This window comes from Hippocampus zosterae, chromosome 2 (assembly GCF_025434085.1).
Source record: "Hippocampus zosterae strain Florida chromosome 2, ASM2543408v3, whole genome shotgun sequence".
NCBI lineage: Eukaryota > Metazoa > Chordata > Actinopteri > Syngnathiformes > Syngnathidae > Hippocampus > Hippocampus zosterae.
In genome coordinates, this window is record NC_067452.1 from 17,996,683 (window position 1) to 18,014,583 (window position 17,901).

Sequence of the window (17,901 nt, forward strand, 5' to 3'; positions counted from 1 at the left end):
GCGCAGCTTGCTGATGATCGGATCATTTGAATCAGGTGTGTTGCAATAGGGAGACTTGGAAAACATGCAGGGCAGGGGCCCTCCAGGACCTGAGTTTGACACCCCTGTGCTGTGGTACACTTGCCGGACTCGTGTGAGGGCAGCGTGGGATCAGTTCCCACTCAGTGATGGTGTGAATGTGGGTAGGAATGGTCGTTTGTCTCTACATATGCCCTGCAACGGACTGGCGACTAGTTCAGGGTGTAGTTTGCCTTCCACTCGAAGTCAGCTGAGATAGGCTCCGGCAACTCCCGAGACCTACTTTAGGATAAGCGGTGTTGGGAAATGGATGCATGGGTTGATATTTGAGTATGCCAGACGAGTGGACAATCAATCTTGAAAACGTCCCACTACAACAGGCTAAACCAGGGGTGGCCATTAGGTAGATCCTGATTTACCGGTAGATCTAAGACAGGTCCCAAGTAGATCCGAGGAGTGTCGAGAAGAAAAAAAACAAACAACCATTTGTGTATCTTTGTACATGTTAGTAATATATTTTTTTGTGTTAATATACACGGCGGTCCGATCCTCGGCTGCAGAAGCTAGCTCTTGGGACATGGAATGTCACCTCTCTGGCAGGGAAGGAGCCCGAGCTGGTGTGTGAGGCAGAGAATTTCCGACTGGATATAGTCAGACTTGCCTCCACACACAGCCTGTGTTCTGGTACCAGTTCTCTCGAGAGGGGTTGGACTCTCTTCCACTCTGGAGTTGCTCACGGTGAAAGGCGCAGAGCAGGAGTGGGCATACTCATTGCCCCCCAGCTCAGTGCCTGTACATTGGGGTTCACAACGGTGGACGAGAGGGTTGAATCCCTCCGCCTGCGGGTGGGGGGACGGGTCCTGACTGTTGTTTGTGCATATGCACCAAACAGCAGCTCAGCATACCCACCCTTTTTGGAGTCCTTGGAGGGTGTGCTGGAGAGTACTCCTGCTGGGGACTCCCTTGTTCTACTGGGGGACTTCAATGCTCACGTGGGCAATGACAGTGAGACCTGGAGGGGCGTGATTGGGAGGAACGGCCCCCCCGATCAGAACCCGAGTGGTGTTTTGTTATTGGACTTCTGTGCTCATCACGGATTGTCCATAACGAACACCTTGTTCAAACATAAGGGTGTCCATATGTGCACTTGGCACCAGGACACCCTAGGCCGCAGTTCGATGATCGACTTTGTAGTTGTATCATCGAATTTGCGGCCGCATGTTCTGGACACTCGGGTGAAGAGAGGGGCGGAGCTGTCAACTGATCACCACCTGGTTGTGAGTAGGCTCCGATGGTGGGGGAAGATGCCGGTCCGTCCTGGCAGACCCAAACGTATTGTGAGGGTTTGTTGGGAGCGTCTGGCGGAATCCCCTGTCAGAAGGAGTTTCAACTCCCACCTCCGACAGAGCTTTTCCCATGTTCCGGGGGAGGCGGGGGACATTGAGCCCGAGTGGACCATGTTCCGTGCCTCTATTGTTGAGGCGGCCAATCTGAGTTGTGGTTGTAAGGTGGTTGGTGCCTGTCGTGGCGGGAACCCCCGTACTCGCTGATGGACACCAGCAGTAAGGGATGCCGTCAAGCTGAAGAAGGAGTCCTATCGAGCCTTTATGGCCTGTGGGACCCCAGAGGCAGCTGACGGGTATCGACTGGCCAAGCGGAACGCAGCTTAGGTGGTCGCCGAGGCAAAAAACCGAGCGTGGGAAGAGTTCGGTGAGGCCATGGAAGCCGACTTCCGGACGGCTTCGAGGAAGTTCTGGTCCACCATCCGTGGACCAGATATGTCTCAGGAGGGGGAAGCAGTGCACCACTAACACTGTGTTACAGTGGGGATGGGCGCTGCTGACTTCGACTCGGGACGTTGTAAACCGGTGGGCAGAGTACTTCGAAGACCTCCTCAACTCCACCAACACGCCTTCCTTAGCGGAAGCAGAGCCTGGGGACTCTGAGGTGAGCTCTCCTATCTCTGTGGTTGAAGTCACCGATGTGGTTAACAAGCTCCTCGGTGGTAAGGCCCCAGGGGTGGATGAGATCCGCCCGGAGTTCCTCAAGGCTCTGGATGTTGTGGGGCTGTCCTGGTTGACACGCCTCTGCAACATCGCGTGGTCAACAGGGAGAGTGCCTCTGGATTGGCAGACCGGGGTGGTAGGGACGTCGGGAAGTCGAGCCTCAGATTGAGGAGGAGCAGTGTGGTTTTCGTCCCGGCCGTGGAACAGTGGACCAGCTCTACACCATTGGCAGGGTCCTTGAGGGTATGTGGGAATTCGCCCAACCAGTCTACATGCGTTTTGTGGACTTGGAGAAGGCGTTTGACCGTGTCCCTCGGGGAGTTCTGTGGGGGGTGCTTCGTGGGTATGGGGTACCGAACCCCCTGATACGGGCTGTTCGGTCACTATACCACCGATGTCAGAGTTTGGTTCGCATTGCCGGCAGTAAGTCGGAATCGTTTCCAGTGGGGGTAGGACTCCGCCAAGGCTGCCCTTTGTCGCCGATTCTGTTCATAACTTTTATGGACAGAATTTCTAGGCGCAGCCGAAGCGTTGAGGGGGTCCGTTTTGGGGGCCTCAGTATTGCATCCCTGCTTTTTGCAGATGATGTGGTGCTGTTGGCTCCTTCAAACGGGGCTCTCCAACTCTCACTGGAGCGTTTCGCAGCCGAGTGTGAAGCGGTTGGGGTGAGAATCAGCACCTCCAAATCTGAAACCATGGTCCTCAGTCGGAAAAGGGTGGAGTGCCCCCTCCGTGCCGGGGAGGAGATCTTGCCCCAAGTGGAGGAGTTCAAGTATCTTGGGGTCTTGTTCACGAGTGGGGGCAGGAGGGAGCGGGAGATTGACAGGCGGATCGGTGCAGCGTCTGCTGTGATGCGGACGTTGTATCGGTCTGTCGTGGTGAAGAAGGAGCTGAGCCAAAGGGCGAAGCTCTCAATTTACCGGTCGATCTACGTCCCAACCCTCATCTATGGTCACGAGCTATGGGTCGTGACCGAAAGAACGAGATCCCGGATACAAGCGGCCGAAATTAGTTTTCTCCGCAGGGTGTCCGGGCTCTCCCTTAGAGATAAGGTGAGAAGCTCGGTCATCCGGGAGGGGCTCAGAGTCGAGCCGCTTCTCCTCCACATTGAGAGGAGCCAGATGAGGTGGCTTGGGCATCTGATTCGGATGCCTCCTGAGCGCCTCCCTGGTGAGGTGTTCCGGGTATGTCCCACCGGGAGGAGACCCCGAGGAAGACCCAGGACACGCTGGAGAGACTATGTCACCCAGCTGGCCTGGGAACGTCTCGGGATCCCCCGGGGAGAGCTGGAAGAAGTAGCTAGGGAGAGGGAAGTCTGGGCTTCCCTGCTAAAGCTGTTGCACCCGCGACCCGGCCCCGGATAAGCGGTAGATGATGGATGGATGGATGGAATATACACTGCACACTAATCAGTCTCATTTTCACTAAAAAAAAATATTTAAAAAATAAAATAAAGCAGGTAAATCTTAAATTTGTGTGTGTGTGTGCGTGCGTGCGCCGGTAAGGGTAGAACCCGTGAGGTTAGTTGATCAAAAAGTAGATCTTCGATCCAAAAAGTTTGGGCACTCCTGCGGCTAAACATTATGAAACAATCTTAAATACTTATTCTGCAACAAACCAATTTCAGACTCCATTGAAGAAACACAAAATGCTGATTAGAATGTTACAGAAAACATCAGGGATTTTCTCCCACAGATTTGATCAAATAAATGCGACATTTGAGAGTGATATAACTCAACCACCTTTTCTTCTTGGAACAATCCGGCAGCCTAGGGCCTCCCAAAGGTCAGTCATGGTACTACGGCGGATTTCTTGTTTGGCTGTAGTGCTGATGATACATTTACACTTTAAAAACAGGAGCAAGAACACACTGCCACTTTTTTTCCCACTTCGTGGCTCTCTCACGTTTTTAAAGATGCTAAAAATTGCACGTTTGCATCACACTTAAGCAAACTTATGTACGGCCTGCTGAGCCAGCCAAGGAGTCACAATATTTGCGCAGAAATGTGGCCAGGCCAAAAAGGAGGAAAACATGACTTCCGCTGGGGAAACACATGTTGTGGAAGACAATACTGACATGCTGACATTAAAGCGTGCAATAAAAGATTTTTTCTGCAGAACGCAGTGTGAAGCATGCACGTATGGCTGTTTGCATGTGAATTAGGGCAGTCATTCGTCATGGTCAAAGCAGATAATCACATATTTTTAAGGAGTGCAAACTCACTTTGGTGATGGTGTGTGCAATCCAATCAGATGACGCTGCATTCCGAGCATCAAGGTAATCCTTTTTTGTGATGACCTGCTTATTGCAGACACACATGACGCCACAGGGGCGCAAAGGGCTCCATTTTATTGTCAACATGCTCTCCCGTTTGATGCTTCCCTTGGGCTCTTGGTGGCTCCACTACATGATATACAGCTACCCGGCAGAGGAGTTTTCAAGAGATGAGGTTTTGTTGTGGCCCCAAGGCCGCATTCTGGATGGTTAGGTCTAGAGGGTCCACCACGTGTGCCACAAAGGCCCGATGAAGAGAGAGGGCCACAAATACCTGGGTGGGTTCCCTGGAATTAGTCAGAGTGTGGGCTGATCAGTTAAGCCAATTGAGCCGGAAAACAGCTGAGATCATTCTCTTCCCAGCCCTGGTGAGAAACCCCAACTTTATAATTGTTAACACTTTAACAATCAATACAAAACTATTGCATTTGTATTGGCCTTTGTATTTTCTTCGGGCAGTTACAAGAACAATTGCTATTATTGGGGTGGGGTTATTACTTTTAATATGAGCAATGTTGGGCGGCCTGGTAGTCCAGTGGTTAGCACGTCGGCTTCACAGTGCAGAGGTACCGGGTTCGATTCCAGCTCCGGCCTCCGTGTGGAGTTTGCATGTTCTCCCCGGGCCTGCGTGGGTTTTCTCCGGGTGCTCCGGTTTCCTCCCACATTCCGGCTGATTGGACGCTCTAAATTGTCCCTAGGTGTGAGTGTGAGTGCGGGTGGTTGTTCATTTCTGTGTGCCCTTGCGATTGGCTGGCAACCGATTCAGGGTGTCCCCCGCCTACTGCCCGAAGACAGCTGGGATAGGCTCCAGCACCCCCCACGACCCTAGTGAGGATCAAGCGGCTCGGAAGATGAATGAATGAATGAATGAGCAATGTTAAAGGGTTAAATGTACTACAACTTACATTTACAGAGTGTAGACAAATGCTTTGTTTAAATCTGGAAAACTCATCCTGTGGCAGTTACGACTCCCCTAAACAGAAACATCTCAAATTACTTCCAGCCTTCTGCGAACTACCAGCGACTGATGTCGGCGCACTCCTGTTTCTATGCCGGGGGCGCCACAGCCAACTCCTCAGCCGCGATCACAATCCTCACGTTAAGACTGGCAGATTCTTCAGGTGGCGGGAGGATGAGCCCAGATGGATGGACAACTTACATCCTGGATCAGAATCATGCTTGAAGACCCAGTCCTGTTCCAAGTGCACTGTTGAAACTGTCAGTGTCACAAAGTGGAGGCAGGTCAGATTCCTTTTCACCTACACGCTAACCCAAGGCCGGCCCACTCCCAGAGGAGTGCCCCAGACCGCATCCCTTGGTCCCCTTTGGCTATCAACCTGCTTCAAGGGCCCTCGCAGGAGAGTCCACAGCACAGATTGTGGCTGAGCTGAAATCCAAATCAGCTTCCAAGAGCTGGGAGTGCTGACCTTCTACTACTGTCATGAGAACTGCTGGGCCTCTAATCAAACAAGCACCATTCTTGGGATCACGCAGTGTTGTCCCCGGAACCATGAGGTCACTGGGCATCACCACCACATCTGATGGTGGTTACTCCTTTCAGCATGAGATTTTGCCCAACATCATTCCGTAAAAAATGTACATGTAAATCAAGATGTATTTTATCTAAAGTTTAAACAGGCAAGTCCCCATAAAGGATAGAGAAAAAGTACCATCGATAACATCGTGGGTTTGCATCGTATTTACAGGCAGAAATGAAATGGATGCAAGGCCAGGGCTGGTGTTTGACGCCTGTGGCTGAATACATTCATTTTCCTACTACTGTATTGTGCTTTGCCTTTTTATAATTTGTAAATAATTTTATGCTTCTCAATGTGACCCCTTTCTCCATCAGTGATTAGAGACTAAATTGAAACAGCTTTTCAAATTACTGTTTTTGATGCCCAACTGTTTCCTTAGCTATAGTAGTGGAAATGGGTGAATGAGAGGTATTCAGAAACTTTGTAGACTCTCCCTTTATGAAGTACAGAGTACTGTACTTGCATTATTGTGCCGGCAGCCCTGTGTGGCAGATGACTGCAGTGATGGGTTACTAAATTCATGAGTCCAAATTGTATTCGTTTGGCTGTTCTTAGATGACTAAATAAAGTTTAAGCCAACCAACACTGTCGTCTTCTTGTGGATAGTCTTCACACTCATACTTTTAGGTGACTAATTATAGGAACAAGAGTATTTTTTTTTCATAAATCGTCTTATAACATTAACATTTTCTCTCGCATTTAAATGTGAAAAGATTCTTTTTTAAATGTAGATTTGCTTAGTCACTGCTTCAGTTTCTGTTCCGGTCGATTTAATATAGTAGTTTGTTTTTCATGAGTGCCCTTTAGCTATTTGGCTAAGGCTCTTTTCTACGATCGTCCCAGTGCACACAAGGTCCATAAAAGCATGCTTGGTTTAGGACGGTGTGAAATAACATGACTGCACCCTGACCTAAACCCATTTAATTAACTTGCGCCTTTGTGGAGTAATTGTTCAGTTCCATTTGTCAACGCTAGATGGCACTAAATTCATGACTTTTGTTCCCCCTTTTGTAAACCCACAATAAAATCACTACAATTTTCTGTTCAAATATATTTACTCTCAAGAAAAAATAGATATCTCCAAGTACAAAACAAAACAATGTTTGCAACTGTATTTTGATCGTACCGTAAAACAAAGACAATCACTTGGAATGAGATGCAACATTTTGTAGGCGCCATCTTTTCAAGCCAGACACACACATACCCCCCCCCCCCCAAAAAAAAAAGCAATGGAAAAGCATTAAGAACGTATTGACCTGCACAGGACTCAAAGTGTGCATTAGCTGCTGAATCCAGCGTAAGGTTGGGAGGGTCAGCATCTGTGTTGGAGCATGAATACAGGCCACGTGTGTCAGGGATGGAAAAGTATGTCTCACCCAAGCGGAATGCATTTCAGCAGGATGGAGTTGGCGCTGCTGATCACCACACAGCTCAATGAGGTTTAGCAAAGAAGTCCCCCCCCCCAAAAAAAGTCAACGTTTTACAAACCCTCTGCAGTGACGAAGGTGAATCAGATCATTTTGGGAAGAAAAACTCATTGAAGTGTGGTGGAAAAGGGGGGTGGGGTTAGTTGATTACAAAAGTATGAATGAAATGTATTGTGAATGGGGTTTTTTTGGAAGTCCTTAGGAATGTTTTTGGAGCATGAAGAATTCAAGCATTTCCCAGTTCAACAATTTGGCCCAAAGAAAGAAATACATAAGCCTAAGGAAAAACAACAACAATGAGCACTGCTCCAGAAATATCTACACAAGCTTACACAAAAAAACAAAAACAAAAAAAATGCAGTATTACTTTTGTGAGAAGGAGAAAAAGAACCGGGGCAGCCAAGGTGGCAAGAATGGACAGGGATTTCAGGGAAAAATAAGTGAGCTCGCAAGTGGCAGGGCTGCCTTGAACCAACCACATAACGGCCATTAAAGGTGAATCAGCTCTTTCCCGCCTCTCCCCAGACATGTAGTACTGAAAGTAGTATTTTTTCTTTCACACATATGCACGCACATAAACATCCAAATCCTCTTAGTGGTTCAACTGCTTCTCCAGAAGCACCTTACCCAATGCGATAAGGCTTGAGGAATGACAAGGCAGAGGACATTCAGAAGGCAGGTTCAGGCACGTATTCCTGGAAAAGGGGATAAAAAGCAAGAGGCATTAAAAATACAGATACATTTTTTTAATCTTCAAAAATTCACATCATATTCTCGAAAAGGTCCCCCCACATAGCAAGCAGCATCTGCAAAGTCAGGAATGTGTTTTTTTTTTTTATTTAAAAAAAAGGCAGTAGTATTTATGTATCAAGTTGTTTCTGCTCTCAAACACTGTGGGCAGGTCTGCTGAAACCATGGACCAGAGAAAAGTGGATGCCGCTTGGTCTTGTCTACACAGCCCTACACGTTTCCGAAACACAAATATGTTTTAAGCCTCCGGTGGCTCCAGGATGTCCCACGAATTCTTCATGGGGCTTTCTACAGCACAGCAAAAGGCACTAGTAACCAGCTCGCTAAAGAGGCTTCATGGTGCCTTTGGGTCTCCGGGCACATCCACGGCGGCATTGCCAAGCTTGGGAATTCAAACAACACCATTGGATATGGCGATGTGTGTGTGTATTTTAAAATATACCCGCATATCCATTTTCTTTTACACAATTCATTGTATTCTGCATCTATGAGCAAAATATAATGACATCAATCACAGAAACGGATTACCTTGTCGACTAAGTTGCACCCAAATAAATGGATATTGAGATAACACCCTCGGTCATTGTAATGACGAGACATCTTGGAAATTTGGTTTGCAAATACCTTTTTGGCTCACATCTCCCTGCTTCTCTTGAGCAAAATTGAGACGGTTCTGCTCAGCCGGCGTTTGCGCCACAGTATGGACCTCGGGGCTGCTGCTGCGTGAGGGACTTCCCTCCTCCGTGTGGTAGGCCAGGTCCAAGTGCTGCTGTGCCAGCTTCAAGTGCCTGCGCAACCGCTCTAGGTCACGGGTCGAGTTGCCAAAAGTGTCCAAGACAGAGTCACCCGTTGGCGAGATCCTAAGCTCCCCTTTGGCTCCTTTTTTCACAGCAGCGTGATACCCCGGTGGTGCTGAGGCTATGGCATGAAGGGGCGAGGGCGTTTGTGACCTCAGGGTGGCCCGCCTGCGGAAGGTGTCGCGGATACTGCCGATGCCCAAGTGCATGATTTCAAAGATCGTGAGGATTAGGCAGAGGAAAGACACGACGTACATGATCAAGAGGAAGATGGTCTTTTCAGTGGGCCGAGATACAAAGCAGTCTACTGTGTGCGGGCAGGGTGAGCGAGTGCAGGGGTAGAAGGGGATAACCTCAAAGCCATACAGAATGAACTGGCCACAAAGGAAGCCCACTTCGAAAGCTGAACGCCACAGGAGCTGGCATATATAGACTTTCATCAGGCCATCTCGCAGGATCCTCCGCCGTCCGTCATGCTTCTTCTCCTGTACGCCTTGAAAAGTGACCAAACACACACACGACAAATCTTCATTAGACCTGAAAGGGGCTGGTTTACTAAATGCACACCCAGATTGCGTCTGCCAAACAGGCACAGCTTATTTTGCACATTCCGAGAGGAGACGATTCAAATAGTTTAATTTAGCATGTGCAATGTGATCAAAGGCAAATTTTCCATCTTTAAATGTTTAAATTTTTTTTTAATGCCAGGTTAAAAAAAATAATGAATTAACGTATAGTGTATTTAGCAAGGCACTTTTAGGCCCAAATGATCGGTTTGGAGCCAGTCAAGAGAAAGACTCGGGCCATATAACCAATGAGATAAATCCCTTTAACTCCAATTTTGGCGTATTGTAGCATATGGTACTGGCCTCCCCAAGACACATTTTTCAGCAATGCATTTCCAATTCCATCCTTTCAACTTCCATTTCAATTTGAGTTTGTGTCGCTCACTCACATTTTCTATCGTGAAAACCATCGACTCCACAAAAACCTTAAAAAGGCTCTCCACCACTTTTGCATCTGTTGCCAACAGCCGCCACAATCGAGTGAGTGAACACACAAGGCCTACATTTTTTAATTACTTTTGTTCTGAAGTATACCTGTATTCTGTCTGTGCTTACAGCAAGTAAAGAAGCGTAATAAGTACTGCATTTACACAAGTATCCGTACTGTCTATGTCTGGACTTTTGCCACCTCTGTGAACAAGCGACAGTCAGAGTGCCTGCCCTGCACTTTATCAAAAAATAAATAAATCAGGAATGCCGTTTCCAAACCTTGAAAAGCTAGCAATCAAATTCAAGCATTTAAGAATTCCAAGCAGCTCTTCAACCTTCAAGACGCGAGCACTGAAATGTGCATAAGTTATGTACAGTGGTTTGTGGCAAAATGAGACGTGCTGCAAATATACAGAACTGGGCTCCACTCCACACAATATGCAACTGCTGGCTCATTTCTTCTCTTCAATTTTAACAGTTAATGAGTTACAAGAGAAGCTACATCTGGATCCTTCTCTACGTCTTGAATATACTGAGCACCGACTAGTCCATACCTTAAAACTGAGCGACAATGACCGCTTACTTTTTTCCTCCTTATCTGGCTTCTCGTGCTCGATCTCCTCAGCGACCATGGGGTCTTCTTCTCCATTGTCCTCAGCCTCCTCGTAGTCCCGAACTGCGCCACGGCTGATGATGGGCATCCTCTTCTTACGCCGCGGGCGGTAGTCCGAGTCTTCCATGCGGGCGATTTTGTGCATGGCGAATCCCAGGTACATAATGGTCGGAGTGGTGATCATAATGACCTGAGGAGGACATGGCTTCACTTTAGTCACAAAGTAGATGCTAAGTCTTACACGTAATGCAAAACCTACCTGAAAGATCCAGAAGCGGACGTGCGAGAGCGGCGCAAAGGCGTCGTAGCACACGTTCTCACAACCCGGCTGCTGCGTGTTGCAGACAAATTTGCTCTGCTCATCGTAGTAGATCGTCTCCCCGCCGACGGCCGTCAGGACGATACGGAAGATGATCAGCACCGTCAGCCAGATCTTCCCCACAAAGGTGGAGTGGTTTGAAATCTCATCCAGCAGACGCGTCAGGAAACTCCAACTCATGGTGTCGAGGAGCCAAGAGCTTGGGGTGGAGAAAAAACGAAAATCCAATGTGCAAAGTTACTCACATATAAAGATATTCCTAAGATTTAAAACACCTTAAAGCTTACTTTTTCAGACCGTCTTGTGTGTGGTATTGTCTTCCCCTTTTTCATGGATTTATTTTTCTATTATTAGTCGTTTTACCATCCTTGCTCTTCGTCTCGGCCCTGTTGAAGGTTAGCCATTTTGTTCCCCCCCGGAGTTGCTGTCCATGTTTGTGTCTCAATTTGATTTCTACTTGCTTTCTTTTGTCATTTTGCTACTTCCTGCCAATAATTTAATACCTTGAGCGGTTGTAGTTTTGAGTGGCTTTGTTTGTGGGCACTGACCTTCCCTATATGTACAACTTGTCTTTCAAAGTCATCTGAGGAATTCCCCAGTATTAGTTTGTCAGTGCTTAGTGTTTTGTCGTCACCTCTAAATCCATTTTGTGTACACCTTAAGAGTCACATGTGAACTGGGGCACTTTGGTCAAGCGATGGGACGGGACTTGTCCACAATCAATCAGCACTTAAGGAAAATTCTGAATGCTCAATGAACTTAACACGAATGTTTGTGTTTGGAATACGGGTGAAAGCCAAAGTACCAGAAGAACATCCTCATAAGCACAGGGAGAACATGCAAATCCCACGTACAAAGTATTCAAACAAACTTCAGGACTGCGAGGCAGATGTGTTAACCACTCATCCACTGTGCCCGTCTTGTCGGCACTATCAGCAAAAAATGTGACAAAATAGGGAAAATAGCCTATGAATGTCCCCCGAACATAGATGGCTAGTTTTATTGTGAACCGTTAGAAGTTTGGGCACATGCGTGGAAAGTCTCTGTGTCTTCACAGTCACCGCAGTAATAGCAGATGATGGTGCTGTAGCTGCACTTCTCCATTTATTCCTTCACTGTTGAGCGTCAGCGCATTGGCTGCCAGTCAACATCGCATATCCGCACCCACAAAGCTTATTTAAATCGTACACTTGTGCATTGACAACTACTGGCCTAAAATAAAATTGCTTGGAATAATTTTTGCACTTATTAACAGTGATTCTTGACTTTCGAAGATTCTGATGGGCCCCAAAAGCCGTTTTTGCCCATTGAGTAAATCGAGTATTGCGATAAAAACATTTCAAATATGCACCAATTCAATGTGACCAGTGGCAACATACTCATTTAAAACAAACGGAACAGAAAACGACTATTGCAGCGTCAGTAAAAAATGAACACACTTTTTTTTATCTTTCGGGATAATTGAGGATATGGCGTGCATCGTCTTTGTCAGAGAAATTCCATTGATGCTCTGAGAGCTTACCGCATGCAAGCCTGCCAACCATGAACATTTTTTTTTCAATAACCACAATGTGCTCACACTCAAATGCACACGTCCTGTGCGCTTCGACTACAAATACAAAAACATTTTCACTCCAAGTGTTTCGCAAAATGTCTTGTCCTGCACCTATGCACACTGGGATTATTAAAAGACTAAAGATTGCAGTATTAGAACAAATGTTAACAAACCTGACCAAAACGCTATGTACAGGAGGAGGATTTTTAGGCAATGGATGATGTCTTTTTTTACAGTCTATGAGGCCTTTCACATTATATATCAGCAATAGGCAGGTGGACTGTAGTCAGATCAACTTATGGCTCCGTTTGATATTTTGACATTGAAATACAGTAGCGTGTACAATGTTGCATGCAATACCTCTTATTTGGAGAACTGTGACTTTTTGATGCATCGAGAACAAGAGCAAAGGAAGAAGCGTCTTTTAAAAAGTTCAAATGTGTATGAAGTTTGTGGAAGTCGGAAATCGTAAAAAAAAAAAAAAAAACATTTCTATTGCAGATTTTCACCACCTGCGGATGGGTCTGGAACAAATTCCCCCTCCCGCGAAAAACGGGGATTCACTGTAGTATAGAGCTGTACAGCTTTTCCAGAAGAAGGATCAGCGTGAGACAAGAAGCAACAGAAGCAAGTAGCAGTAAATACAGCCACAGAGTGACATCTGTTTTCACCCTACAATTATGAAAATACCACCTTTAAAATCAGAGCGCAGCGGAGATGAAGACAAGTTGAGGGAGTGGTGTGAGGAGGTTAAGTGCTCACAGAGGCCACTGTGTCCCTTCAAACGTTATTTAACTTCACTGATGGGATTCACAGCCGTGGCAGAAACGCAGCAAATTAAAAGGCTGCTGAATCCAGCCTCGCTTGGACCATTAATGCTCTCAAAACAAAACAAAAAAAAGACTTTGATTTCACATCACGCCTTGTCATTTCAACGGAAAACAAATTATATACTAGTCCTAAAACGTGGCACTTAGAATCGAATACAGTACGTCACAGTATACTTCAGTGCCTCGTGTGCAAAATGTCAGTTCAGGGAAGCGGACCTACAAAAAATAGATGTTTATTCGTTCACTTTACATTTCAAAACTACCTCCAAGTGCTAGAAAGAGTTTACAACATTTCAAACTAACAAAGTTTAAGAAACTAAGCGGTTGCAACAGACAGGTTAAAAATAGAAACAAAAAAGGGGTGGTGTGGGGGTGGAAGCAGTGTCAAGTCAACTTGGCAATGCCATATAATTTTCTAGCTATTGTGGAGATTTGGTTCAACCCTTGTTAACGCACCGTTAAATGGTTGGAGCTCCTCGACAGGACACAAAAGACAAATTGTATCTTAAATGCGTTTCCAATTGTATCTTAAATGTGTTTGACAAAGTAAAAAAGGTGCAAACCCGCCGTCAGTTGACCAATAAACAGCACATTTTAATATCCACTGTTGCATACGGAGAAGGATTTGGGGTGGGAGGGGGTTGTCTGGTCTGGAAAGTGTGCAAAGGATCCGGACAAAGCGGAGGCGTTTTAACATTCCTGGCTAACCCAAAACAGAAAGCTGGATTTTAGGGTTCAGGGAGCTGATCCCGACCGAGGCCGCAAGAGTCGGTCAAGACACAGTCAAGCTTTGCACCCTTCATGGTAAAGGAGAATAACTGTGGAGAGGCACACAGTCAACAGTTTGCTTCCGTGCGCTCTGCCGGGTTGCAGTGGTAAACTAAACATGGCTAGGACACGTTCCAGGGTAACGGGCGAAAGGCACACATCTGTACTCTGTATAGCTCTGAGTGCGCGTTATAATCGATATTGAAAAAGTACATTTCATGAAATGAATGAAGTTTTGACTTACCGTCCCCACCATCAAAGGTCTCTACGAATCGACTGGATTCCACTCAACAGACAAGCGCACTTTTAAAACTTAACTCTGCATGGCCAAGACAAGCTCCAGTTTTGCCCACTGAAAGGAAAGCAGTCGAGCGCTCCACCAAAGTTTCAGTAGCTCCAAACACAAACACCCACCTTGTACGCACCGGGAGCTTAATTGCGCCACCAGGTTTTCCTAATTAGCGTGCTTGGCTCAGGCTCAGTCTGAGTCCATTCAGCCCACCGTGACCCCGAGCGCCGGGGTGCTCCAAACAAAAGAAGTGTTGGCTTCTGTGGGCTCCTGACTTATCTTCCTCCTCCTCTTCGTCGCGCCGCGTAAGTGGCCCCCTCAATAAACACCCGCCCTCCCGGCATGAAACCTGAGAACGGTACCGCCGACTATTTTTACGTTTTGTTTTGTTTTGTTTTTTGAGGGGGCTCAACACAAAAGTCGTTGTTATGAAGCAATTATGTAATTCTGAGATTAAAGCCTAAAGTCATACTTCTGAGATTAAAGTCAGAATTCTCACATGAAAGTCAGAATTCTCACTTTAAAGTCAGAATTCTGAGATCAAAGTGAGACTCTTGCCAACCTTGTTTTCTTCATTAGCCCTAATCCATGCAGGTGTCCCCACACAATGCTTCGCTAAAATCCATGAAACATTATGCAGAACCATGTCCATTTTTACTTGGAATATATAAATAGATGTGTAAGCATTACATTTGTTGCTGTTAAGACGAACATAAAGCAATCGGAACTTAGTCGGAAATGATCAAAAGTAGATTCAGTCGTGTCATTTAAAAATGAAAAATAAAATTGAAGTAGGTCAATTATCATGCAGCTTCAAATGCCAAACTGTACACCATTATTGCAATCCAGTATCTCATCCAGATGTGGTGTGCTTTTTTTCACAAAATGTTTGCTCAGCCACAACTTATTCTTGTTTTGCCGACATAGGTACCAACTTGGCAGTGGCGGTTCTAGATAAATTTCGCTGAGGGGGCCTGGCTGGGGCCAGGGGTTTTGATAGAGGGGCACATTCAACCCAGGGCAAAAAAGACAAAGATTCAAAATCTTCATCAAATTTTTAAACCATTGTGGACATAACGCGACAATGAAAAACGGTATAATAATCACAATAGTACTGAGTTAAGTGCTGATAAAAGATTCATATAGGTGCAGATCTTGTGGAATAGTCTGAAACTGCCCCTACTATTACAGCAACTGTATTCTGCGATTTTCGTGATTTCTGGCAACCCATCCGAAGTGATTCAAGATTCAGTGCTTTTGACCTCCCAGACTCAATGCAAAGTACACCAAGATTGCTTCATCTATCATCATTCATAGTGGACATGAGGTATGTTTTACAAAACTCCGTTCTGCATTGGCGGGTCTTCTTTACATTTGGTGATGTCTGTGGAGAAAGACAAACCAAATAGATGTGATCATAATTTTTGCATGGACACGGCATGTACACGAACCTGCTACACTTCCACTGTTTAGGTGCTCAGACACACATAATTGTCTAGAATGTAGCCATGAATGCTATTTATTAATTGCATTAATGTATTCATTTATTGTATTCAGTAAATATAAATGAATACTGTACATTCTAAAGCCTGACCAGGGACAAAAACTGCAAACACACGGAAGCGAGATGTTTTAGATGCATATAATTGTCCCAATTTTAAAAGGCAGTGTCTTATATATTCATTCATTCATCTTCCGAGCCGCTTGATCCTCACTAGGGTCGCGGGGGGGTGCTGGAGCCTATCCCAGCTGTCTTCGGGCAGTAGGCGGGGGACACCCTGAATCGGTTGCCAGCCAATCGCAGGGCACACAGAAACGAACAACCATCCACGCTCACACTCACACCTAGGGACAATTTAGAGCGTCCAATCAGCCTGCCATGCATGTTTTTGGAATGTGGGAGGAAACCGGAGCACCCGGAGAAAACCCACGCAGGCCCGGGGAGAACATGCAAACTCCACACAGGGAGGCCGGAGCTGGAATCGAACCCGGTACCTCTGCACTGTGAAGCCCACGTGCTAACCACTGGACTACCGGGCCGCCCGTCTTATATATTGTCCCTGTTAAATAAACATTAAAAAAACAAAGTTACACACACACGCTCACGTACACATCTTGGGACTGCGTCTCTGGGGGTGCTTCTCCTTTTCGCGCTTGTTTTTTTTCCGTGGTGCAGCACTAAAAGGTCCAACTAGAATATTAAGCCAGGCACTTGCACTTTAGTTCCACCTATGGCGTAGACGACTGGGCACTACAGTATAGTCTTCGTTTGGAGAGGGGGCCACGGGGGGTCCAGAATCAGTGCTACAGGGGTACTGGACCCTGTTGGCCCCTTCCCAGAACCGCCACTGCAACTTGGAACAGTCTTGAAATTCCATCTTAATTCGCACATTCTTTAATTGTGCTTGCTGTGGTGCACCTGACTCTGACCCTTTCACCCCGAGCTTTCCCACAGACAGCCAACTGTTCCTGAAACAAGCAAGTCCAAAAATGCAAACCATGTTTGATTTTCAAAGCCTCATTTATTGGTTTGGACCACATGGGTTCAGCTGAAGGTGATCCATGTCTTCAACAAGCATGTGCACAACACATGTGGCGCACTGCCGGGAAAAGAAATATTTGCACACTGGAGTTGGTTAAGCGCAGCAACCATACGACTCAGAGAAGACACAGAACTTCACTGGAATAGGGTGAGCTGAGCTTGTGGTGAAGCACCCTGAGATAATACAATACATCCTGATTTATATAGTGCTTTCACAAGAGCTGCTGCTGTAATAAAGCGCTTCACAAAACAGTCAACAAAGTAAAATAATCAACACAACACATAACATAAAAGACAGTCATGCAATGCTCACCAGTTTTCCCTCATACACTTTGTTGTTTAAAGCAGTTTGAGATGAAATAGAGAATTAAAGTGTCCTTTCACCAGTGGGTCAGACACAATGATCGAAATGTGCACACATCGGCGACAAGCTACCGGTAAGTTTCAAAGTCAACAAGAAGCTGTAGCATCCATTGATGAAAAAAAGAGATAGGTTCACTTTTCCCGTCTCATGTAAATCCATTTCAATTCCAAGCGGCGACTCTCAGCTCCAAATATGCATTGGCGCTCCGCGCCAATGCTGCTCTCTCCTCATCCTCAACTTCAGCAGCCATCCATCCAGCAACAATCAAAAACTATAATGTATGGGTGTCCAAGCTGCTACTTGGAGGGCATTATGTGGCCCACTGTCTTTTTTGGATTGGATTTAAGAAACCCTTTGTCAGTCTCGCAATGGAGAAATTCCCAATTCACAGCAGCAAAGTAATGAAAGGAAGAAGTAGAACAACAAAATATAAACCGTACTGTCAAATGTACTGTCAAGTCAAGTCAACAGTATTTATAGAGCACTTTCAAACACCCAACGCTGCATAGAAAGTGCTGTACAAGGAGCGATTTAACATGCACAATAAACAGTAAGACAAATCGGTAATAAAAGCGGTAGAAAGCACCAAACAGTAAAACCAAGAACAAATCTAAGTCATGCTGAGTCGAATGCCAAAGAATACAAGTGAGTCTTGAGGAGGGCTTTGAAGATGGGCAGCGAGGAGGCTTGCCGAATGTTCAGTGGGAGGTCATTCCAGAGAGAGGGACCAGCAACAGAAAAGGCTCGATCCCCTCTGAGCCTCAGTTTAGTTCTTGGTACTGTATGTAAAACATGCAGCACAGATGAAATTTCTT

The 17,901-nt window shown here is 46.2% G+C and overlaps 2 protein-coding genes and 1 long non-coding RNA gene across 5 annotated transcripts; 1 reads left to right on the top strand and 2 right to left on the bottom strand.

Annotated features, from left to right (window-relative positions):
- The first annotated feature begins 4,384 nt into the window (after positions 1-4,384).
- On the top strand, positions 4,385-5,890 carry inha (inhibin subunit alpha). Its single transcript, XM_052058558.1, is given in 5 exon segments — positions 4,385-4,508; positions 5,262-5,467; positions 5,469-5,671; positions 5,673-5,798; positions 5,800-5,890. Coding segments are annotated over 5 exon segments (750 nt in total).
- A 983-nt stretch (positions 5,891-6,873) lies between these two features.
- LOC127595833 (gap junction gamma-1 protein-like) lies at positions 6,874-14,487 on the bottom strand. Of its 3 annotated transcripts, none has more exons than XM_052057732.1 (5): positions 14,317-14,487; positions 10,679-10,937; positions 10,390-10,609; positions 8,639-9,304; positions 6,874-7,959 (listed from the first exon to the last, which is right to left on the bottom strand). In XM_052057732.1, the coding sequence occupies exons 2-5, from the start codon at positions 10,916-10,918 to the stop codon at positions 7,946-7,948; spliced, it is 1,140 nt and encodes a 379-aa protein (XP_051913692.1). In that variant the 5' UTR covers positions 10,919-10,937; positions 14,317-14,487; the 3' UTR covers positions 6,874-7,945. The 3 variants fall into 3 exon arrangements, with proteins under 3 accessions (XP_051913692.1, XP_051913690.1, XP_051913691.1); XM_052057730.1 differs by having other exon boundaries at positions 14,306-14,486; XM_052057731.1 differs by lacking the exon at positions 14,317-14,487 and adding an exon at positions 14,136-14,299.
- Positions 14,488-15,223: 736 nt separating this feature from the next.
- Positions 15,224-16,359, bottom strand: LOC127595856 (uncharacterized). The gene is made up of 2 exons (XR_007961338.1): positions 16,277-16,359; positions 15,224-15,564 (listed from the first exon to the last, which is right to left on the bottom strand). It is a non-coding gene; the product is annotated as an uncharacterized LOC127595856 (long non-coding RNA).
- Between the last annotated feature and the right edge of the window lie 1,542 nt (positions 16,360-17,901).

Excerpts from the sequence above, each read along its gene's own strand:
- LOC127595833 (XM_052057732.1), bottom strand. The coding sequence starts at position 10,918 with ATGAGTTGGAGTTTCCTGACGCGTCTGCTGGATGAGATTTCAAACCAC. Across the intron at positions 10,610-10,678 it reads TCCGCTTCTGGATCTTTCAG|GTCATTATGATCACCACTCC; the intron begins GTAGGTTTTGCA and ends TGTCCTCCTCAG. Across the intron at positions 9,305-10,389 it reads GCCAGATAAGGAGGAAAAAA|GCGTACAGGAGAAGAAGCAT; the intron begins GTAAGCGGTCAT and ends TCACTTTTCAAG.